The sequence below is a fragment of the Desmodus rotundus genome, chromosome 6, assembly GCF_022682495.2.
Source record: "Desmodus rotundus isolate HL8 chromosome 6, HLdesRot8A.1, whole genome shotgun sequence".
NCBI classification, from domain to species: domain Eukaryota; kingdom Metazoa; phylum Chordata; class Mammalia; order Chiroptera; family Phyllostomidae; genus Desmodus; species Desmodus rotundus.
This window is the reverse complement of record NC_071392.1, coordinates 23,859,162-23,884,365: the sequence shown is the minus strand read 5'-3', so window position 1 is coordinate 23,884,365 and position 25,204 is coordinate 23,859,162. Positions and strand designations below refer to the sequence as shown.

The window sequence follows — 25,204 nt, the reverse complement described above, 5'->3', positions numbered from 1 at the left end:
TTTATCTAAACAACCCTCTTCACAAAGGCATTTACTCCTGTTGGCTGAGATAAACCTCTTTACCATCATGTTGTTTTTTTATTTACTTAGACCCAAAACTTGAAGACAAGTTTGACTCAACTTTCCCTCAAATTTATTCAATTGCAAAGATCAGATTAGTCCTAAAAATGTCACTCACCTTTACTCTTTTAGCTCCATCATGTGAATCACATTGTGAAACTCAGCCCCATTATCTTTGGACTAGTTTAAATGTCTCCTCATTCTTCTCTCTGCTTCCAGATGCTCATCCATTCCTTCTATCCTGCAGCCCTTCCAGGTTAATACAGTAGTTTTAATACAGCATTTGATAAAGCCTCCAGGTGAATCTGGTATATTCGATAATAAATTCCAAGCCATTAGGTGGCATACAAACCCTTCTATTGGGATATAATCTTATGTTATTAACTGACCCTTCAAATTATCTCCAAACTACTTTCAGATGAAACTTCTGCTCTGTACATATCAGTATGTTCGGTCCTCCAGGATGTGTGTGTGTCTTCTTCTTGTCTTTATTCATCAACTTGTGTCTTTCTTCCCCAACCTAGAACCCCTTCTTCCCTCTCTTAGCTTGATGGAATCCTTCACACCGTAAAATGCTGAGTTAATCTGCACCACCTCTGTCAGATCTTCCTCCCCACTGGAGCTGGGAGCAATCCCTAACTTCTAAAAATTGCTAACATCTGTGGGGATACAGCACGGTGCTTTGAGAGACTGCAGACATTAGAGTCAAAGGAGATGAATTTTAAACTCTTTTCCAGATGCACGATCTTGAGTAAGTTACTAGTTCCTTCTCTGTGAAATGGAGCTAATACTAACTCTTTTGGAGGGCTCTTACAAAAATCTGATATGCTAGATATAATAGGTGAATGCAGTACAAAGAACCTAATACATAATGGTTGCTAAAATAAGTGGTAGATAGGGCTTCTATCATTTGTGATTGTAGGACTCATTCAAAATTAAACATGTGATTTTATCGTCAATGATCTTTTATGCATATTTTCTGTATATGACACTGGGATACAAAATCCTTTAGACTAAGAACCGTGGATATACCTTTGCATATGAAAATAACAATTGTTTGAAGTATTTGTTGACTGGAAACATATTTATGTAATATTTTTTGGAGTAGACTTGGTGAATATTATTTTATGTTGATAAAAGAGGTTATTATTGTAAAAAAATCTTCAAGTTGTGGTATAGCCAGACCAGCACCTGAACCATGCCAGCACTCATTGCTGAAGGCAGTCACTGGGGGACCACAAAATTAGTGAACACGGGCATATTGATTGTGCTCAACACGGAATCCTTCTTCTGTTGAATAATCCAATCAAATGTCATCTTTGCATAAGAGAAAAAATAAGTTTGACGACAGGCAAACCGTCTCAGAGGTGAGGAGGGAGAATCGATCTTAGCACGGAAACAGGTAGAATCAATATTCAGACCCCAGTTAACAAATACACTGATGGGACTTATTGAAAATTGGAAAGCTGGCTGCGCTATTAAAACAAACCAACCCTCAAATACTGCTCTCCACAGTGTAGCCATTTAAAATCTCTGTATCTGCTTAGAGAATTTTCAAGACTTCATCAATCAACCTGATCTAAGAAACACCGTGATAATAATTAACATGCTACACAGTCAGAGATTTTGTACATCTGAACACATTCACAGACACACACACACCCCACACAAAAAGTCAGGTGTAAAAAAACTGTCTGCAACCTGAACTGTCTCATTAATAGTACTACTTTCTGTTCTAATTACAAAATATCATCTAGGTCACTTTCCATTTTTTTAGACCCTTAAAGAGTTAAATATGCCAACTACATTCACACGGCCTATATTTTCAAAGAATTTTATATGCAGTCACTAATTTTTACAGATGTATTTGTTCACTGGCCAAGTGTGATCTCTGAGAAAGAACTTTCTAGAGACCCTGAGATTTTAAGGTTAAGGCCCTGAGATGGGGCCATAGACTTAAAAGGAGTTTACACTGCACTATGCTTTCATTGTATGACTTTTCCTTCAAATGACCGGTTGCAGGGTTGGAGGAAAAGGGGGATGCCACGTGGCGGGTACGGGCAGTCACTATCTTCTGACTGGTTTACTTTAGAATTTGTAAGGCAGATGTCTGGAAATGGGAATTTAATACATTAATTAATTCCTATGTCATCTTGTTCCTCCCAAAGTTTATTTTTATTTTAATCTTTATTGTATTTTTTTTCCATTACCATTTAGTCCTCTTATACTCCCTTCCACCCAGCAAACACCACACTGTTGTCGGTGTCCATGAGTCCTTTTCCCTTTTTGCTTTTTAAGGGAAAAAAAGGTCCAAAAATGTTTTAATATAGTTTGCAACACATAAGAGTTAGCTAACAGTAATTTTAAAAAGATGAGAAATTTTTGTTTTAGAAGTAGAGACATTAGAGAAATGAGGTTAACACAAAGATTTGCATGTGTGAAATCCCATGCAGGGTCCCCTTTATCTAATTCAAGCTTTTTACCAGTGAACACATAGGAGAATTAATTACAGATTCATCCTAAGAATGGAAAATTTCCAGGTGAGGTGAAACTGTTCTTGATTTACGAACATAAGTACACTTCTTCCTACAATTTTCATAAAGGAGATAAATGTACAATGTAATGCATAAATGTGACTACAACAACCTGAACATGCCTTTTGTGATAGCGCCTTCAATACAGGCACTATTACATGAAGCAATTTGATATATAGGCAATTGTCTAGAGAAACATATTTTCCTATGTAAAAAATATACTTGATCATTATTTTCTAAAAGGATTTCTTAAACCCTTTTAGTTACAGGGTTGAGATAGATTTCTGATAGCAGTCCTAAAACTTTGGAGTTTTTAAGCTCTTTAGGTCTTATACTAGTCAAGTCTTCCACGATTCTGTCAGGGGCAGGGAGAGATGTCAATTGAAGGAGAGTGATCAGTGGGTGGAGCTATTCGCCAGAGGGAATTCATAGTAACATTCATAGCCTCTGTCATTCCTAGGACAGAATTTCTGGTTAGAAACTGAAGAGTCAGAGCCTGCTTTCTCCACTTTCTTTCAAAAGTGCATGTTCACCCACAGACCACCAGGCAAATGCCCAGCTGAAATAGGTCACTCAGCCTAAATAAGAACTAGTAGAAATCAATATTATTTAAAATGTTCTTTAGGTAATATTTCATCTTATTGATTTATACAAGTTTTCTTTCACACACTTTCATCTATATAAATGAAGCTAAACACTTACTGTTAAATACTGTTTTTAAGTATTTTTGTCATTTATCATTGAGCTTTGCTTTTCTTGTTTGATGGTTTCTATTTTTGGTTGCTACCATATCAGACCATCTGATGTAAAACCTGCTGTTGACAATGAAAAAAATAAATTTTTTCTTATTAGAGCATCTTGAATCATTATAAATAAATTATTGTAAATAAAAGATGAAATAATGATCAGTTTAGTGCTAAAACATCATATATAAGAACGAGATTACATCAAGGCTGTGGAAAAAATAATATAGGATTTTTTAAAAATACCTATCAGCCCACTGCTTTCACTTTGCTTAGAGTAAGAAATTCACTGTGGTAATGTTTGTTTGGTTTCCACCATAACATGGAAGTACTTAAAAAACAAAAACTATCAACACATAGCACACATTTAAACAAAATATCAACATGTGCATACAATACTTTTCTTTTGTTACACATTCACTGTCTCACGTGCTATTCACTGTCCACTGTCCCTTAAACATTCCCAGGGTAATCAGCACTAGGTCTATTAAGGCACTTTACATATTTTCATAGAATTTGAATGCCAAGGAAATAAAAGGATTATGGTCGATACACTCAGATCAACTCTTTCAATACCCAAACTACAAAGAACAGTTACAGGAAAATGGTGTTTCATTAGTAGCAACACAAATTAATATAAAAGACAATTTCTTAGGACCTGAAAAAGAACTAACACATATTTTTCAGCTACGTGCTGATTTTGCACTTTGATGAATGAAAGATTCAGAAAGTTCAATGAATTCCATAAAAAATACTCAGTCACAGAGTCACAACTAAAATTTTGGCTTTCCTTCTTTGATCTCTAAAAATATGGCTTCAGTCTTTTCACTTTTGCTTTTACAAAATGGTTGTTAAATGGGAAACACAGGCACTATAAAAAGCAGGGAATGGTAACAATCATATCACTCCTTATCTTTCAGAGTTTCTTTTGTTCTACATAACAAAATTTTCAAGTCTCCATTATGAAAAATAAAAGAAACCTTTATAAATAGTAAAGGGATACACCAAGCTCTGGATGAAGAGATTATACATGGTAAAAGATGTCAGTTTTTCCTGAATTCATTTATGATTCCCCAAATCCCATCCAACAATTACCAAAAAAAGTGAATTTGCAACTTGAACAATGACTAATCAGTGAGCATCTTAAAAGCAGCAAGAGAAAAGGAGACAGTTACCTACAAAGGACTTCCCCTAAGACTATCACCTGATTTCTCAAAAGAAACCTTACAGGCAAGAAGGGGCTGGAAAGAAGTATTCAAGTCGTGAAAGGCAAGGACCTACATCCAAGATTACTCTGTCCAGCAAAGCTATCATGTAGAACGGAAGGTCAGATAAAGTGCTTCCCAGATAAGGTCAAGTTAAAGGAGTTCTTCATCACCAAACCCTTACTATATGAAATGTTAAAGGGACTTGTCGAAGAAAAAGAAGATGATCAAAACTATGAACAGTAAAATGACAACAAACTCACAACTATCAACAACTGAACCTAAAAAAAAACAAAGACAAAAACAAACTAAGCAAACAACTAGAACAGGAACAGAATCACAGAAATGGAGAATTTTTGTAAGTTTTCTTTCTCACACATTCTTTTTTTATAGATGAGACTTACATACTGTTAAATATTGCTTTTAAGGATTTTTCTCATTTATCCAGTGATCTAGTTTTGGGGAAAGAATAGGATAGATAGGAATAACAGAGAAATCAATAGACCAAGTTGTATGCGTAGTCCTACTACATATTAATTATTAGAACAAATACATTTTTACCCACACAAGGATATTTTTATTGTTCTCTACTGTTTCTTGTAGCCCATTTAGGCCTTTATTGGCTAATTCATTCTTGCTCCTTTAGTACATGCTGTTGACAACTGTTTTTTTCTATAAGAACCTACATTTTGGGTATTATTTCTTAGAACAGATTATTAGAAGTAGTGCAGATTAACATATTTGAGGTTTATAAACATATATTGTTAAAGAACAGTCTAAGTAACATAACTACAATTCTTCTTCCTCATGTAAGAGTTTCTATTTTCTATCACTGAATTCTCTTTTTATTGACTTTATAGATGGGGGAAATAGATACTCTCTCATTAATTTGCATTTTTTGTGGCGGTGTTCTCATATGTTTGGGAACTGCTTATATTTCTTCTTACATGAAGTGAGTCTTGGTTCTGTGGTGGTGCTCGGAATCGAGCCCAGGGAAGGGCTGATAGCCAGGGCAGTGGTGAGCTCCTGGGGGCACCTTGCGCCTTACATTCTGGATGATTGACGGTTGTGCTGCACAACCTCTGAGAGTTGGGTGGGGTTCCTGCATTCGTGCTATGCAGTCTATTCCTAGTATGGCAGGCTTGGATCTTCTCGGACGTTCAGATGGAGGAGGTTAAGTCAAAATAATTCACTTCAGATAAATAATTTGGGGGGGTATGAGAACTTTATAAAACAGATGAATATTTAAAGAAAGTTGAGAGGTGATTGGCATGTGACATATATCTTTATATGTTATATATGCCAGGCCAGCAAGAAACACAGCTCATTGCGGCCTGAGCTCTTCAGAGTGTGCTGAATCCCCTTGAACTCCGTACAGCGGTTGGCAAAGTAGGTTTACAGTTTTTTTATGGAAATAATACAAATAAATAATACAAGAATTAATAAATATTAATGATGTGCATACTCACAACTCTAAATCTACTTTTGCCCATCCTTGTACTTCTCATCTTACAAAAGTAGGCAGCTGAACTAGAATAATTGAGGTCACTCTACTTCAAAAGAATTACTGATCATCTCTTCTGTAAGAAAGGTGAAGGTGGAAAGAAACCAAGATATACTTAATTCAGGATGTATGGCTAATGCACATCCCCAAATCCACATTAAATACAACTTTGTAAGAGTTAAAAGGAAAGAAAGTGTTCTTTTTCCGGACTTTGACTAAATGATTATTGGATTATTTTAAAAGAAACAGCAGCAACTAGCCTTGCCTTTCTTTATTTTAGCCTGAAATAAACACTTCTGTTTTTCTGGACATGAAAGCCATATTCTTCAAACACATTGTCATGCTTATCACATTGATATCATTAACCTTTCTATTGACCAAAGCTACACTTTAAGCTACCAGTAAACTGATTTTAAAAGGCTCTTATCGAGTTAGAACAAGGGAATATTAATGTGAATGAAGGTAAAGGGTTCTATGACTCACATGCAGCTTTGGTTTATTTTCCAACTGCAATCAACAGACCATGCCTGAGTCCAGTTCGCCTACACACCATTACAGTCATTTAATGTAAAGCCATCCTGCTAAGAAACTACATTGTAAATGAATGTACTAAAATACCATAAAATACATAAATATCATATCCTTCACATCAAATTGAAACTTTATAAGAAAATAAATTTTGAAATTAGAAACAGAAGAGCAATTAACATTTTAATCATTGTTAATTATGTGATGAATCAATGCCATGGACATGCAGCTTAAATGACCTACTATTTGTAAATAACAGAATTAAGACAACTACACTATTATTTTTTCAATTATTACTGCACAGAAAATATGCTATTTAAAAATTACAGCTTTCACCAATACTGTTGTGATATATTGGTCTTTAATACTCTTCATGTAGATGAAGCTTGGATATATATTTCACCAATAATTATGAAAGATATTCTTTGAACTACAGTATCAGGGACTCTTTAAAATAAATAACAAAGTCTTCAATGTAAGTCCTTTCTGTATTTGCTATATTATACAACCTGGAACGTTCCTTCTATTTTTTAGCATCATGACAACCCATAAAAGGTCTTTCACATAAAACCTAGATTCTAGAACATATGAATATACGTCCCCACTTTCTAAATTTACCATGTGACAGGTTAACAAGACAGCAGCAACATCACTGATTAAAACCAAATTTCACCACAATAAAAACCTCAGGATTATTCCTAGATCAAATTTTGTGTTAGAGCCATACTTCTTGGCTTAGTTTTAAAAAAGAACAAGAGCACTGTCTCAACCTCCCTGATGTGGTTGGAGTTCTATTTCCAAATGATCTGATTATAGCACTTCCCTCGCAGAACATTTTTAATTCCAACAGAATGGGAGAGTCTCTTGAACTTGGCCTTTTTTTTTTTTTAAAGATCTAGTACCATCCAAAAAGACTCATGTCCTCCGACTTTCCAAACACAAATTCTGCAGTGACATGCCCAGATATCTGCAGCTCTGCAAACACCTCAAGTCCTTTCACACCCCTGTGCTTCTGCATAGCTAAGATCTTAGCCTAAGATATACTGACCTTCTCAAGAATGTTTATTTATTCTTTGAGTAACACATAAATCATCTCTTTTCAAAACCTTCAGTGACCTCCAGAAAGAGAATAAACTCTACCCACTCTGCTCCTTAGCTCTCTGAACATATCTCTAGTTTAGAACTTATTGCACCATGTTCAAATAATTTGATTGCACGTTTTCCCAAAGCCCACTAGATGGTGAGTGCTTGTTGGGCAGAAACTGTCACTATTAATATGAATATCACCAGCACAAGCCACAGTGGCTGAATCAGAGCAGGCACAACAAATGTGGAATGAGTCTAAGTAGTCTTAGAAATTTATCCAATGTTCAAACCAATTCTAAACTTTGTTAATGAGATCAGAACTTCTCTAGAGGGTTCTAGCTCTCCCATGGAATGCAGCCATCTGCTGGGTTGTATCTTAGAAAAGCCCAGAGGATGCTCCCTGCATAAATTTCTTATTTAAAACTCCTAATATAGCTTTGGATCAAAATTGACACTTTGGAATCATAATGAAAAATATCAGGCAGATATTTTGTGACATTATATCATTTCTATCATCATGTCAATAATGATTTCCAGCAACGGGATGTTCTAATTTTTAAAAGGTAGAAGATAATAAGAAGGAAAAAAAATCTTAGAACAACAGTGACAAAAAATTAAAAAGATACCTTGAGGCGCTTTAGACACTCCACTGTTTCTGCTGGCCTACCTCTGCTTTGGTAAGAACAATGATTTTTTCGTAACCGAATACCGAATGCTCTGCAGAGCCAAAACCAGTCCCTCTTCTTTCAACCAGATTGTCACGGGCATTTTTTTTCTACTGAGAAACCTTTTATAGTAGTTAAACTTCTTTTGGAAAGGCCACATTAGGCTCTTCTTTTATATAATGTAGGGATTTTGCAAATGTTGTCATACATTCTTTTACAAATGAAAGGGAGTGACTGACTGATCGTAGGTGAATTTAGTATTCATCTGAAAAATAGCAGGTCAGGTCACTCATGCACAGCAGGAACTTTCTAGTGTCTTCCTGTATCAGACCTCTTTGGGGTAAAAATAATAAAGAGACTTTTTTATTGGTTGAAATAATGGCTTCAGGTAATGATTAAAAGTGGCTTCAGATGAAGACAGTTCCAATGGCTCAAATGACACCAACAACAACTCCATCTCTCCTCCTGCCTTTTATATTTGCAACTTTCTGCAGTGACTCTGGAGAGCTCCAGCAACTCCTTTTGTTATTTCTGAAATAGTTCTTGGGTGTATTCCCTCCTGCTAGCTCAAATTGGGTCATATGCTCATCCTTCAAACAATCACAATGGCCAAGTACATGGGTTACAGCCCTGGTGGGGAAATAGGATCAATCCCAGCAAGCCTTGTGAATAGATTTAGGGGATGGATGAATTTCTCAAAGAAAAATCAGAGGCACAGTTAATGAGAGAAGAGAATGAATAAATGTTGAGGAAGCAAGAAACCTGTAATTAATATATATCTTTTAAAATTTCAATCAATTTAGTGATCTATTTTGATCAAAGATTTATATTTTTAAGGTATAAGAGCAAATATTTAAAATTTGTACCATCTAGTTTACTTAAATTTTCTACCTCCCTGTAGCCTACTGGCCAAACTGAAAGCAGAGAAAATGCACTGCATTAATCTTGTGGCTTTTTATACTACATGCCTTGTTTCAACAATAGGTACCCGTAAGATACAAGAAATCTCAGCTTGAGAATCATAGCTAAAGTGCATCTCCTTTATTATTTGCTAATGTGGATTACTAGTGAGATTTCTGGGAAGATATATTTTCCCCAGCTCCCACTTAATGCAGCGCTTAGTACGAGCAATCTTGAAGTTCAAAGATTACTACAGATTTCTTTTCTCATTATATTTAATTGCCATTCTGCATCAATATTTCCTGATCTTATATAAATCAACTTAAGTCCAATTTCTGGCCATAGTCAATGACTTATCTTCCTAAGAAAACTGCAATTTCCTGATAGGCACACTAAGTGCAATAGTTTGGTGATACAAATAGAAAAAGGCACACTTGTGATCTATTTTAAAACTAACAGCAATATGTTATAATAATTAATTTGCATAGATTTGGTGAAACTCAAATAATCCTCATTATTTTCAGAGGACATTACTGATCAATAATTTGAATCAATAACATGTGTCAAGTGAAAAACGAAATGTCATTCAGAGATCTGTTTCACTCTTACAACAGGTTAAAATATTTCCATTATGAAATTTTACTGTTATATACTTATTTTGCAATAGCTAATAGAATAAGAAGCAGGCGCCCATTTCTTTAAAGCCATATACAAATTCTCTTAAAATATGCAAATTTATGAAGGTCTTATTATAGCATATTTATGAGGGTGCTATTTAATAAAATAAATGAGATAGACTATAAATCATTTGATCGGTATAGGTAACTAGTAAAATTCTTATCCTTAGCCAAACAAACAAAAAAACAATAGTCTTTGTGATTAGTTAACTTTTTTTACTACTGATCTCAGTGAATACTTAACTGGTATTTATTATGCATTGCGCACAATTCTTGGCACTACACATGTACTGACTCATTTATACTCCACAACAATATTATGTGTAGGTAATTGTACTATCCTTCTTTCACAGACAACGGAATGTAATCATAGATGATCTAAATAACTTGCCAAAGAAAGTGGTTGGCATTTGAACATGTGTACTCTCTGCTACAATGCCTGGGTTCCAGAAAACTGAATCTCAACACAAAAAGCAGTCTAATGACAAAATGCTGTGAGAGAAATCTTTCAGATTATAGGTTTTTATGCACATGGTTTATCTCTTTTTCTCTTTATGCAAATGCTCTTTTGCTCTGTATACTGGAACTTGAGAGTAAAGGAATTTGAAGGTATTTTAAGATGATAATAGAGGGTGCAACTTGGTCTCAAGCTTTATGTGACATCTGGTAGGCAAAGTCTGAATTTTCAGGAGAGCAATAACAGGAGTTTACTTAAGGAGAAATTGAGTCATTTTCTGAAAAGATGTGATATTTAGGGATAAAGGAAAGCAAGAATTTAGTGATGAATCAGAAATTTACTGATAATCTGTTACATAGAGCACAGTGCTAGGAAACAGGTATGCAAAAATAAGCCATGACCCCTGCTGCATAGTAACTAGCAGGAGAGAGGGGAGAGAGGGGAGAGTGGGTAATAGCAATGTATAAATAACCAAACTGTACAATGGTGTAATAAAGGACAGAAAAAGCGATTGGTAAAACGGGTAAACTAAGATCAGGGGGAGGAGACATTCTGTGATTTTCAAATGGCTTTGAACTTTATGGGAAAAGCAACCAGGAAGAGGTTTTAAACAGCCAAATAACATAACAATGGAGACAGGATTTTTAGTGGGAGACCCGTAATTCCAGAGAGAGGAAAACCTGATCCCTGGATACCAGTATCTCTATTAATGACTGTAATTTGCTGCGTACAGTATGAACCTTTTGCCCATATTTTTGAGGGAAAAATAAGGATGCTCACTATACATGGGTAGTACTAATTCCATATCTATAGATGTTTTTAATTCTTTTATTTATGCTTATGCATTACAAGTGTAACTCTAGAAAGCAATAATGATACCTGTATGCAAAATAATACCCTGGAACATGACAATTAGTCTTGTTTCTGAATAGAAATAGTAAAAAATTGAATTAAAAAGTTAAAAGATTTTTTTCCTGAAAGTTTGTGCCAAAAACACGGGTGATCCTTATACAGGGGAGCACATTATACAGGGGAGCGCATTATACACAGCAAAATACACGGTAACTGCCAGACAAGGAGTTTAATTATTTTAAACTAGCACCTCCCTTCCCATAGTTGTAACCCTTACCTAAGCCTCACTTCCATCCCTCCCTGAATTACCTGCAGTAGCCTCTTCACTTCTCAACTCCTTTAATATTTCATCTCAACAAAGCAATATGAATTATTCTTTAAAAATATAAGTCAGTTTTGGTCACTCCCCTGCTCAGACCCTCCAGAAGTTTATATTGTATGATTTATTTTCCTTTTCCTCTCCCAAAACTCCATGATTAAAAGGTAGCATTAAATTATTTGTTTTGAAGTGCACAGAAGAGAAGTGCACAGAAGAGAATTTATGACAAATTGGGAGAAAAACAGTTCTTTTGAAAGTAATGGCTCCAAGTAGATATGTAAAAAGAAAAATAGCCACACCTCAATTTCTGTACCCAAGAAGATGCATCTATATTTGAACCAGGTGCAGATTATGAGGCAGTGAACTTTAAACCTGATAGTATAGCTGTGTGAGGACTTTGGTGGCCCTGGGTGGAGAGGAATTATATTTTGCACGTGGAAGAGGAAAAACAACTGTGACCAGAGGGTGGACCGCAGTAAATTAAATTCTTTGCCGTTATTCTTTGTAATGTCTCTCATCAAGGGCACAGTCTATTCTCTACCCATTACATCTGAGCTGTCACTGTGATTTTCTTTGACCAATGGAAGGCGGCAGGAGTGGCACTGTAGCAGTTCAGGGGCCTGTCACCTTCTGTATTTGTCCTGTTAAAGCAGTTCCCTAAAACCACTCTGTAAGAAAGCTGATCTAGCTTATTGGAGGGTGAGAGGCCTTGTGGAGAAGACCCAACATTCCTCAGCAGACAGCACCAGCGGCAAAACACGGCAGGGAGGCCAGCTTGGAACTTCCAGCCACAGCCCAGCCTCCACCAGTGAGCCCAGAGGGCACCTGAACAGAAAGGTCCCACAATCATGGGACATTCTAATTGGTTTTGGGTTCAGCCAGTGAGTTTGGAGATGGTGTATGAACCAGCAATAGTTAAATGACACCTGGCCTGAGAGGCAGAAAGGGAGCCAGAGGAACATAAATCAACAAGGTTGAGGGCAGACAAAGTCCTCCCTGAGATAAGAGATAAGCAGAGTCAAAAACAGACAGCAAGGTGCCCGCTGATGTAAGCAATGAGATGCATCTGTTTGTTTTACTAGTTAAACTCCTGCCTAGTTTGACAGAACGGTATGCTTTCTGCCCATATAAGCCTTTTTTACTGACCCAACTATGCAAAACCTAGCTCCCTCCCCTAGGTTGTGTTAAGACATTTGACCCGCCTATGATAAAGTGCAAGGCTGTTTTCTCTTACATTTGCCATTGAAGTGGTAGCTAACACTTCCTGGGAAATTCATATCATTATCTCATTAAGCGGTAAGTAAATTACTGGTTACTTAACTTTTATCTGAGGTTTCTGCTAAATCGACACTACTTTTAAACAGAAAACTCTTTCCAAAACTCTAGTCTTTGCTAAGGCATTGCTATGCAAAAGAACACTGGTTCAATCCTGAAATTTTTTTTTACAAGCCAAAAACACACACTCTCACAAAGCAGACAGATCAGGGCATCGGGTGCCAGGGTTTTTCTTAAGGCCAAAGTAAAATTGTGATTACCACAAACCAACAGTGAAGAATAACCTAGTGCCTTAAATTAAAAAAAAAAATTCATCTTTACAATAAATTGAATAGAGAATCTCAACCCAATTATAGGAAACAAACTCCTACCAACAGTGATACATGATCCTAATTGTAAAGAGACCTTAGATTTAAGCATAATATCCAACCTACTTATATTCCAAGCACATTGAATGGTGTAGCACATTGAATGAAACTTAGTTGATTTATTGCTTAAATTACGAAAAAACAACTCGGTTATAGAGCATATTCTTGCAGTTTAAAAGATCAGCTTTTCCGTGTAATGGCTGTGTAATTGGTGTTAAGAAGCAGATTTCAGTTCCAGAGAATGATCTTGCTTCCGAAATTGCGCTCTCATTCAGCTCTATACCTAAGAATCGACATTTTCTACCTTGCTTCTTTGTTCCCCCTGCTCTCACTGGTTTCTCCTGGGAACGCATCCTTAATACACCTTGTGTATCCTAATCCTTGACCTGGCCTTTGCTTGTAGGAAAGCTTATTTATATCCTCAATCAGTCAAAATATTAGCCTCAATGATAAGCTTTGTAATTTCTCTTTCTATTCCTTGTGCTTGCTGCGTCTTTCATCCTTATCCCACACACCTCTATCCTCTCCAAACTGTGATTCTTTAACAAATATATGTGAACAAATTAATTTAGTGTTTCTACAATTTATAAATCAGATACAACTTTTACTACAAGGCTTAAAATAAAATAGAGCAGTCAGTACCTTGCCCCATCTGTTCCCACGCTGAGTCTTGTTTCAAGAGGTAAAAACTGTTAATATTTTTTAAATTGTCACTGTTAGCATTATTTTATTTTCAATGTTTTTTGATTACAGTTTACATTCAATGTTACTTTGTGTTAGTTTCAGGTGGATGGCATAGTGGCCAATCACATACTTTACAAAGTGTTCCCCCGACACCTCCAGCCCCCAACTGGAACTGTGCCCAGCTACCACAATGCTATGGACCATATGTCCGATGCTGCACCCACATCCCCAGGGCCACTCCGTAAGTCCCACTCTGTGATTCTCAGTCCCTTCACCTTTTTCACACAGCTCCCCAAACCCACTGCCCTCTGTCAACCATCACTCTGTTCTCTGCAACTATGAGTCTGTCTCTGTTTGGTTGGTTACTTACATTGTTGTTTAGATGCCACATGTAAGTGAAATCATGTGGTATTTGTTTTTCTCTGATGACTTATTTCACTTAGTATAATATGCTCTAGATCCATCCACACTGTGGCAAATGGTAAGATTTCCTTCTTTTTTATGGCCAAGTAAGTAATAAACCATTGTAAATATGTACCACCATTTTTTTTATCCATTTGTCTATTGATGAGCACCTGGGGGCTTCCACATCTTGGTAAAAAACATTTCAATTAACACAGGGGTGCATATATTCTTTCAAATTAGTGTTTTGGGTTTCTTCGGATATAAACCCAGAAGTAGTAGCTATGGAACTGGGTCCTAAGTCAGTTCCATTTTTAATTTATTGAGAAACCTCGGTGTTTATTCCTGTATATAACTCAACATACAGAACTGACATGCCCTTATACTCCTCTCAACACTGAATACATGAGAAAAAGAAGTAAGACATGAATGACTCAGGAAAGAAACAGTATTTAAGCCTTGTCTTCTCCCTAGTCACATGTGGCTACTACCTCACCCCAGAAGGAGCAAAGTGGTAGGAGAAGCTTCAGAAAGACTAAGCAGTCACAAGTACATGACAAGCCAGTACTGTGAATATTGAAGTTATCTTCCCCCCATCTTTCATGGTAAATTTTTTTTGTCACTTCTGGTGATAGGCAGAAATGTTTCAAAAAGGAGGCTTGCCTCAGGATTGATCTCATTATGTTCTAATCGTAAGTCTTCTTCAGCATTACCCAAATCCAGCCGGTTTGCTGGAGGTCTTTGGGTAACAGAGTTGGGTGTTAGGTGCCACTGAAAAAACCCTATTGCAATTTTGGCACAGTGATTCACAACCTTCGCCGCGCAGCAGAACCATCTGGGGAACGGCATAAAAATGCAGTTCCCTGGAACTCGCCTCCGTGGACTGTAACTCACTGTGGGTCTGTCAGTAAGACTTAGGAATCTGATTGCACAGCGCACTTTTAAGGACATTCTAATTCTGCCGTATCTGGGGCACTCTTTGCAAAAACAGGTCTAGCATCTCTCAGGATAAATTGAAAAAATATTTGCGTGTAATGAATTCTTATACATATGACCCCATATGTTATACCTATTTATATATAACTTATAAACAGCTAATATTATTAATATTATAATTCTTCTATCTGTGCATGAGGAATTGGTTGGCAGACGTTCTTAATAATACAATAGTTTTTAACCATGGTAATATGACACAATTGTGTGTTACAGTCAGGGTTCAGGTGTATAGAAAGCATTAGTTGTTAATGACATTTAAAGTAAGTTAGTTACTTTTAACAAATGAGTTAGTTATTGGAGGTTATCCATAGAATAATGCTTTTCCCTTTATTTGAATTTTTAAAAATATTTTATTTCTTTATTTTTAGAGAGAGAGGGGAAAGGAGGGAGGAAGAGAGGGGGAGAAATATCAACGTGTGGTTGCCCCTTATGTACCCCTTGCTGAGGACCTGGCCCACAACCCAGGCATGTGCCCTGACTGGGAATCAACTGGTGACCCTTTGGTTTGCAGGCCAGCACTCAGTCCACTGAGCCACAGCAGCCAGGGCCCTTTATTTGAATGTTGATATGCTTTACCCAGTGGAAGAGGCAGGAGTTGAACCAGAGCCCTGGTGCTTTAAGAAAGGCAGAACACCCTGAGGGCCAGGCCATCACTGTGCTTACTACTGCAGCTGTGTAATGATGAATTGTGTGTCAATTTATTTCCATAGAAATATAATTTTTTGGTTCCATAAAAAATCTGTGTTAACTGTAAACATGAGTCAATGTCCATGATTATGTTAACTTTTACTGATGTGAAGAAAAATAAGAAAGGTAAGAAGTTGCAAGCATTTTGAAACTGCTGAGGTTCACTGCTTTACAAAGCAGAACCCAAAATGAAATCACAAAACTGTGGTTTTAAAATTCACAAAGAAAGGTGTGTCAGTACTCTGATACCTGAAAGAGAGCACATGACAATAAAATATGGATGGCATCATTTGGTTTTTGTTTCAACCGAGGGGAGGAAAATATAAAAACAATATTTGGTATATGGTCTTTAGTAATCAATAAATTTCCCCCCCACTGTCAGCCTAATAGTCTTGCTTTGTTCTCTAACCAACCAGTTTGGGAAACAACACACTCTTGCCTCACCAAATTTACACCTTTAAATAAAACAAGTGCAAATTTCGCAAAAAAATTGAAGTAGGGAAGATTTGGGTTTTCTCATTGATCCAGCATCCTCTAGATCCAACACCCACCCCCGCCCCCCCAACGCCAGCATTGGACCGTGGGAGTGGTTCCTGTATGTGTGCTCAAGCTCCAAAATTGCTCTCTTGACCATCTTTAAATTATGAGTAATATTTTTTCTAGTGCATATAAAATGTTTCTGAGTTCTCTTTCCTACGTTTCTGTTATACTTCCCTGTCAGAGAATTTACACAGTACTCTTCCTGGGTGCTCTCACAATCCTACCCCCTTCCTGCTCTTTAGACAACGGTTGGAAAATGAAGACAATAAATAAATAAATAAATTAGTAATTAATTAAAAAACACCAGCAAATCCTAATGATCTCTGGAAGCCTTGAAAAAGAATATTTCAGGAAAAAATGTTTTGAGGTCATTAACAAGGTTACAAATTTGTGAGGGATGTGGGAGGAAAAAAGTCTTTTTATTATTTGTTATATTCATGGGCTCGAATTCTCCATTTCCCTAGTTGAGCTTTAACTTAATTCTAAAACAAAATCTATAGCCGCAGCCAGGCTTAGAGGTAGAGACTGTACAACTAATCGACTTTAATTCCCTGGGTTCGATTTAATTACAAAACAACATTTGGTGCAGCTGCTAAACACTTACTAGGTGGCCGACCACATGGTAATAATACTGAGTAGTGTTCACAGCTCTCCAGCTTTTGCTCTGATTCCATCAGCTCAATTACGGTTCAATTGTATATACATTTGAACAGCCTCTAGGATATGTAATAATAGGGATTTTTCTTGGGTTTATACATGTCTGTAGCTGAGCCACTTAAAATATTGAGCTGCACTGCAACTAATTCATGTCAGGAAGTAAAATTTAATGATGAGAGAGATGTACTGATAAAGGACAATGATAAAAATTGAATACCAATACCATGCACCTTACCCTTTATAAATTGTGCTGTCTGTGAAATAGACAAAGTGAAATCAGCTTGTGTATACTGTGAGTTATCAATTTGCCTTTTAGGTTGTAACGCACGTTACTTTTCAACATAACCAGGTATAGCTAACTCACTCTCTCCTTGTTCTCTCATGTTCCACAAGTCCATTTAGGAGGTGAATATTTGTGTTACAAAATATTTTAGCTAACGAAATTAGAATTAACCAGTCATGTTTTTAAAATAACCAGTTCCTCCAGAATATGTAAAATATACTCAGTTTGCACAAACACTCAGGAATATCACTGCAGTAAATGAGATCTGATGTTTCATCTGACAATATTTGGGCAGAAATTTCACATGTAATGAACTTTTCATCTTAGCATTTTTAATTTTTATTTTAGCTTACCCAAATATACCTTTTACCAAATGTAGGATCCCAGTTCCTCCCTAGGTCTGAAGGAGGATTAAAAATATTATTTGAATGGAGGGGAAAAAATTCAGAAGTAGTATCAGTAAGGGAGTTACTAATGACGGCAACGCAGAAGGTAACACAGAGCGCCGTCTAATCCAAATCGGGGTTTGAAGTGGGTGTACAACTGCAGCGGAATACATTTTTTTTTGCTCTGTTTTTTCCTAGATGTCAATCTCCTTCTGTTCTTGCCCTATAGGATAGAACTGGGTAAAAGCTAAAGAGAGGATACATCACAGCTAATTTATTTACAAAGAAAAAAAGCTAAATACACAGAATTCACTGTAAATTCCCTGGAGCAATTATCACTGTCTTTACCTGCCGTCCACAGGTGCCAGTTTGGATTTTACCTGGTGCTGTCCTGCATGACTACCTTGGACCCTGGACAAAGAGCACACTGTACGTTTCAAAGTCCAATGGCTAATGTCTCGGTACTAAGAATGTCTGTCATTCTCTTACCCCAGAGAGTAGCTTTCTCTCCCGAACAGCGAGCAACTGCCTCACAGGAGGCAACGACTCTGCAAGCTGTAGGGAAACTAGGATGGAAGGAATTGTGATGGTTACCAGATATTCCAGTGCCCTGGAGGGGGCGCCAGAATGTTCCCGAGTGTGCTGTAAAGAGCACAGACCATGAAATCAGGGGTGCATAGGGTTTGGTGCCCCAGCTGCTCTGCTGTGTAGAGTCATGGAATTCGAGAGTAGTAAGAAGGGACCTTAAGGATGATATGAGCCAGGGTTTTAAACTATGTCTGGGGATGTTCTCTGTTTCCTAAGTGTGACTCCATGATGGCTGAAGAGTAAGGGGATCTCCTGAAAACAGTAGCAGCACTCTTGGAGAGAATATAAAAATCTTACGTCACCACTAACAAGACAGGAGAGTTTACCGAACAAAAGTCAGCTGTAGAAGTCCAAGGTCATTCCTGTGGTTCAGGAAAGAACCTTGTGGAAAATCACCATCCTAGTGGCTCAATGACATTCCTAGAGGGGACCACCCGAGAGCCCAGAAGGTTGACTCAGGAAGTCTAGAGTAAGATAGGCCTGGTGGATCCAGAATCTGGAAATTAAATTACACCACTAAGATGTAATATCAGAGGCGAAAATAAAGGCTGCTCAAGACAAGTTAACCAATGCTTACAACCCTTCTCATTTTCTATGGAAATTAAAAAATATATATCACTTAGAAAAATGTTACCTTTTCTTGCTATTTTAAAAATTGACAATTTAATACCTTATTGGCCTAATGATGATTTAATTTTTATTCTCTATTACTTGTTTTCAAATTAAAAAATATCCTGTGGTTATTCAAAGAACTTCTCTACTGTCAGCACTAGAAAGAAAGAAAGAAAGAAAGAAAGAAAGAAAGAAAGAAAGAAAGAAAGAAAGAAAGAAAGAAAGAAAGAAAGAAAGAAAGAAAAGAAAGAAAGAGGAGGGAAGGAAGGGGGAAGGAAGGAAGGGGGAAGGAAGAAGGAAGGAAGGAAGAAAGGAAGGAAGGAAGGGCATGAGCTACAAAAAGAAGCAGCAGCTATTTTTGTGTTTGTAAATGGAACCAATTATGATGAGAGAAGACGAGATTTTAACACAAGGTAAAGCACAGGGTTAGACGGACATTTATAGAAGCAGGATAGGTATATCTGTCTCACCATCACTGTTGATGCAGACAACCTCTTGAACTTGAGTGCCTGGACCACACTCTTTTCCATTATCTGGTTCACAGTCTCCAAGCCTCACTGCTTTCCACTCATAGCAGGATGGCTCCTCACAGGGAATGGCTTCCAGTAAGTGAGGGCAGTTCCCGATGCCCCCAGAGCCTCCGGTGGGCTCATTCGTAATGCGCCGCTTCCTCAGTTTGAAACCTGAGTTATTGGGGAAGAAACGCATTTATTGTTACCCTCCTGGGTTGGATATTGCAAAAGGCTGAATGAAATCCTGAAAGAAAGCAGGTAGAGTCTCATCTGCTGTAATCACTGGTACATCCCCAAACTCTAGCTTAATGTGAGCTCATTAATAATTACTAAATACATAAATGAATGAATAAACAGAATGACCAATGAGGAAGTTTAGGTGTTAGCTTAACATAATAAAAATAAGGAAAGACATGCCTAGTATCTCCCATCTACCCCAGGGCTGGAGTGGGGAGAGAGAGGGGGGGGGGGGAGGGAGGGAGAGGCGGGGGAGGGAGGGAGAGAGAGAGAGAGAGGGAGAGAAAGGGAGAGATAGGTAGATCGAGACTGATTTTGCTTGACTTGGAAAGTCTGTAGTATAAGATATTCAAAGAAACAATGAAATCTCAAGCTATTCAAAAATATTCATGACCAGACAAAAGTGCTGTTACTCAGAATTCTTCAACACTGTACCACACTATTAAATCGGAAAAGAAACCTCTGATAAGCTGGATAGTCCCAGGGAAAGTGTCTCTGTGAGACTTAGTTGATTTTAGACTCCCTGGAAATTTGAATTAGGGGTATAAGCCATCTGGCTCTGATGGGAAGTATTCAAAGTCCTGCTCTGTGCCTTAATAGCACCTAAATATTGCCTTTCCAGACAATGTACAACAAAATTAACGTCTGTTTGTTGCTATGTGGACTTATTAGAATCAGTAGGACCACTGCCCTTTAAAACAAAATAGGAAAATGATTTTAATTTCTAGATCATGTTAAAATTACCCCACAAGGCCTACCGCCTGCTTAACCACTGCACTTAATCTACTCTCCTTAGATATGGCATTTGCATCATAAAAGCAATGGCATTTTGTGTTTGTTTTTACCTTTAAAGGGATGAGTTCTGTTTGTTCGGCACTAGCTATGGGTCAGGCACTGAATTAAGATCTTTGTTTAAGATCTCATTGAATCTTTAGAGAAAACTTGGGTGGCGGATATTATTACATCCTACTTACAGATAAGGGGATAAAGAGATTAGTTAATTAACATATCTGAACAATGTGGGACTGAGTAGGGTTTCCAATCCAGATTGGCTGCACACCGCAGCTCATCATAACTCCTGCACAAAATTGCCTTATACATTCTCCATCTGTTGTCTAAATTAACAAGTATCTTGCCTACTTCCTTTAGTTTTAATCCTCTGGGATCATCACCAGAGTAGGTTTATTCACCTTTTCCAATCAATACTCTTTAGCCATTCTGGAAATTATCACAAATAAATAATTATAAGTAACACAGAGTGACATTTTAAAATAATTCATGCTTTGACTCAACTGATGGGAGTTTTAAGGTTCCATGAAGTCATGTTAGTATTACATACCTTTTTTGCCTTGCTGGTCATTACAGTTTTCATACGTGCAAGGTCCCCAGGCTGACCAAGGTGAAACTTCACACTCGATTGGACAGGGAATGTGGCACAGCTGTGTGGTGTTGGGGTCAGGGCCAGTGCATAATTTCAAGTCCACTGGTTTTGAGGCTGTTTGGAGAAAAATACAGAGACTCCTTAAGAATTAAACAAACTGTTATGATCAACAATAGGACTGTTCTTCATGGATGGAGAAAAGAAATGTTTAAAAAGTGCCACCAAGACATTACGTTTCTCAGCTAGGCACTGAAAATAAGAGGAGAAGGAGTGGGGAGGGCAGCAGGGTGGTGTGGTCAAAGGGAACGGACCAGAGGTCTCGCAGACTGTTTGACCACCAGCCTCACGACTAATTCGTCCCACCATTAATAATGCTGAGTCTAACTTCCCTAGGCGGCGAAATGATCCTTAAGGTCAATTTTATGTCTAAAATTCTGCAGTTAGATCCTTAGAAAGTGGTATCTACTTTAGAGGATGGAACACAATAGGAGGGAGACCGCCGCTTTAATATACATAGAAAAATACATATTGTGGCTTCTGGCGGCACAGTCTCCCTTTTCTTTGGGCCCCAGAGCAGTAACTGGTGGATGTTTTGGAGGAAGAGCTCATGCCACCCAAAGGGGCATCTCTCTCTACCTCCAGCTGCATGACTCACCAGATACTTTCCAGAACTTTTACAGAAAACATCATCTGTACGTGCGATTCAATCTCAGAGCTGTTAAGGAGACACTTAATTATCTATGTCTGTTCATAAGTTGACCAAGCTGTGGGTAAATATTGCTTGCCTTTGCTTCTCTTCTATTTTTATGTTGCAGTTTGGCTGTTACGTGCAGCACATGAATTTGACAGTTAATGTAAATGACTAAGTGAGAAAGATATTTAAAGCTATTTATACAGTAGAAAAGGACCCAGTTTAGCTGTACATTGTATACTATATACCTACAATTACTTTTGTAGTAAAAATTTTAAGAAGTGAATGTCTGGGACATGCATTTCCTTCAATAAAAAGCCAGTCCTGTTTGCATCAATAATTTGGAATGCCTGCACCTGTAGCACAAAGGACTGACATAAAAGTAGTCTCAGATAATTCTCATTCTCTTTATATAAAGAACTATCCAATTCTGACTGCATGGGATTGCATCTAGAAGCTCACAGAGAAATTCAAATAGCTTAAGCTATATTTTCCTAACTTTCAAATAAAAGTACCAAACATATCTGCTTGTAGTTCCAACTCTACAGCAAACTTAGGTACTTGTGAATCCCTCAACTTCCTGCACACACAGACACACGTCCCAATCAGTGCTACCTAAGAGCTACCACATTAAGTCCTCTTTCTGCCACTGTTTTCCAGTTCTGAAAAATATTCTATAGGTATTAGTTTTTTCTTTTTCTTCCTAGGTGTACTTACCTTATCCCTCTCCTCCTCTTCATCCCCCTCCACACACACACACACTTCAGTGAAAACCGATGACTTGGCAGCCCTAATTTGCTTAGTATAGGGAACCATGAGCATTCTTAAGTTTGTCAGAATTGTTGCCAATGTGCATCATCATAGCATCAGCCAAAGCCAAAAATGATTAATTTTATTGTCTCCCAACAGTGAAAGTACTTGGCACGCTGATGACAGAAAATACAGAAATAAATGCCTCACTTCTCTGAATATAAAACATAGTTTGACATCACTAATACACATTTCACAAAAAATAGTCTTGTGATGGTCAATTTTATGTCTTAACTTGCCTGGGCTAAGGGATGCCCCAATAACTGGTAAAACACTGTTTCTGGGTGTGTCTAGATGGGTGCATTTGAATCTGCAGACTAAGTATGAAAGATCACCCTCACCAATGTGCACCAGCATTGTTCTATCCATTGACAGATCAAAGAGAATAAAAAGGTAGAGGAAGTGTGAATTCTCTCTGTCTCTTCTTGAACTGGGGTATCCATCTTCTCCTGCCCTGCCCTTGGACAGCAGAGTTCCTGGTTCTAGGAAACCAGGAACCACAACAGTGGCCCCACTCCCATAATCATGGGAGCCAATTCCTAATCTCTTCTAATATGTCTATACCACCTGTCGGTTCACTTTCTCTAGGGAACTTTGACCAATAAGTCTACAGTGTGTAGAGAAACGCTATAACTGCAAATTAACATAAGTAATTCCTTCACTTGTGAAATCTTTTAGACTATCACTTAAATTAGAATTGTGTGTATAATCACCTGAAAAGTCTCCACTTTCCCAATTGACTAAAAGTAATTTTAAACTTTTATTGTTTTGAAAAGCATTATTACTATAAAGTGCACACAATTGTAAGGACTGTTAGAGCCTGAAAAAATTTACTTTATGTATCAGGTTGAAAACTTTAGGAGGGAAAGAAGGTTTTATCAAGGAAAGAAGTTAAATCATTGTGTTTCCAATTCCTGGACATTTTCACTGTAAGTATAATGTTAGCTTTCAGCATGTTTTAAATGAACAAAATAGAATAATCAGTCACAGAAATGTTCTTGAGCTATTAAGAGAGAAATGCATTGAATAAAGGCTTGAGGAAGTATTGCTTAAAGCAAAATACTCTTAAGATCTTCTCAGCTGCTATACTAACCAAGTCAACTCTGAGATAATAGAGTTCTTGAAAATAACCTCAATTTTATAGATGTCTTTATAGAGTATATATAAAATTATTTCATTAAGCAAAGAAACACAGGGAGAGAGTACATATTTCTTTGTGTATGATTCTATTCCTTTGATGATTTTCATTATGTTTTTCTTGAAAATAGAGTTTATATTGATTCATGTAAATCACAGATACTAGCTGAGCTCCTCAAAAACTATAAGTCCATTACATTTTTGCAATTGCCTAAGGGTTATTTGGCATAAGTGTTATTGAACAAATGAGGTAAAAGACCCTGGAGAACTTACTGTGTTCCACTTTAATTTGTGGGATATAATTCCCATAATTCTGTATTATATAACGTAGTGTTTATCCCTGATCACATACTCTCAAAAACTGAGATCTGAATGTTCTAGAATGGTCCACTCAGTAGATTTGTACTACCCAAGAAATTGTTCACACAGCACAAGCTCCAAGGAAATACATGTTGGATTTTGAAAAAGTCTTATTGTTGATCTCTTAAAAATAAAGCAGAAATTTTATTTTTCTCATATGACTTACATGGTATTCAATTAATTTACTTTGTGTGCTTCATAAGGTTACAAGAGAATGTTTGAAGTTTTCTGGAATTAATAAAACAAATGAAAAATGAGACTGGTGCATCGTTGCAAGTCTCAAGTAAAATATTTTTGTATTTTTACGTTTGAAGCATCACAAATGGAAAAAATCATCATAGGAAGCTAACTTAAGACTTTTCTTTACAGCCATGTGTCCGATGAAGTATTCTGAGACTGAATCTATGTAAAATCCTAGGAACAGCTTATATATTATTTAAAAAACTGAATTTTGTTTTGACATAATTATAGATTCACATGAAGTTGTAATTCACAGAGATTGTATACACCCTTTATGCAGTTTCTCCCAATGGTAGGATCTTAAAAATCTATAGCGCAATATCATAACCAGAACATCGACATCGGTAAAGTTTAGCTTGTCTGTCTCCTTCTCTCTAAAGTTCAGTCATCTTGTGGCTTCTTTTACTACATAATGTCCAGGAGTTTTTCTTTTTCAAGCAGAAGAATTAGGAAATAGTATACATCCACTATCTTCCTAAAAGAAGAATTCTAAATGTTATTTTTTAAATGAAACCTTTTAATTATATAACTGGAATCATAAGAAAGGAACATCCTCAAAGGCTTCCCCGAATTCACGGCACGGACTTGGTACGGCAGGAGAGTCCGATGGCTGCCTCTCCCTGGGGCCATCACTGATCTTTCTGCTTTCACGGCCCGGTGGGAGAACTGCATGTCCAGAATTCTTTAATTATCAGGGGCAAAGGAAGGCATTTTTTTTCAGACAGAAAATGAGAAATTCTCTATGAAAGACCATTTGACCACTGGTTATCCTTCACCAACCTACATATTATGTAGTCTTGTATTTTATTTCTCATTTAGTATTCATTT

At 37.1% G+C, this 25,204-nt stretch overlaps 1 protein-coding gene across 1 annotated transcript in view; it reads right to left on the bottom strand.

Moving 5' to 3' along the window:
- Positions 1–25,204, bottom strand: part of THSD7A (thrombospondin type 1 domain containing 7A) — a 351,382-nt gene that overhangs the window by 120,883 nt on the left and 205,295 nt on the right. Inside the window, exons 5-6 of the mRNA XM_053926733.1 lie at positions 21,097–21,252; positions 19,479–19,691 (exon numbers count right to left, since the gene is read on the bottom strand). Coding sequence (XP_053782708.1) covers positions 19,479–19,691; positions 21,097–21,252 — 369 coding nt within the window. The remainder of the gene's footprint in view (positions 1–19,478; positions 19,692–21,096; positions 21,253–25,204) is intronic.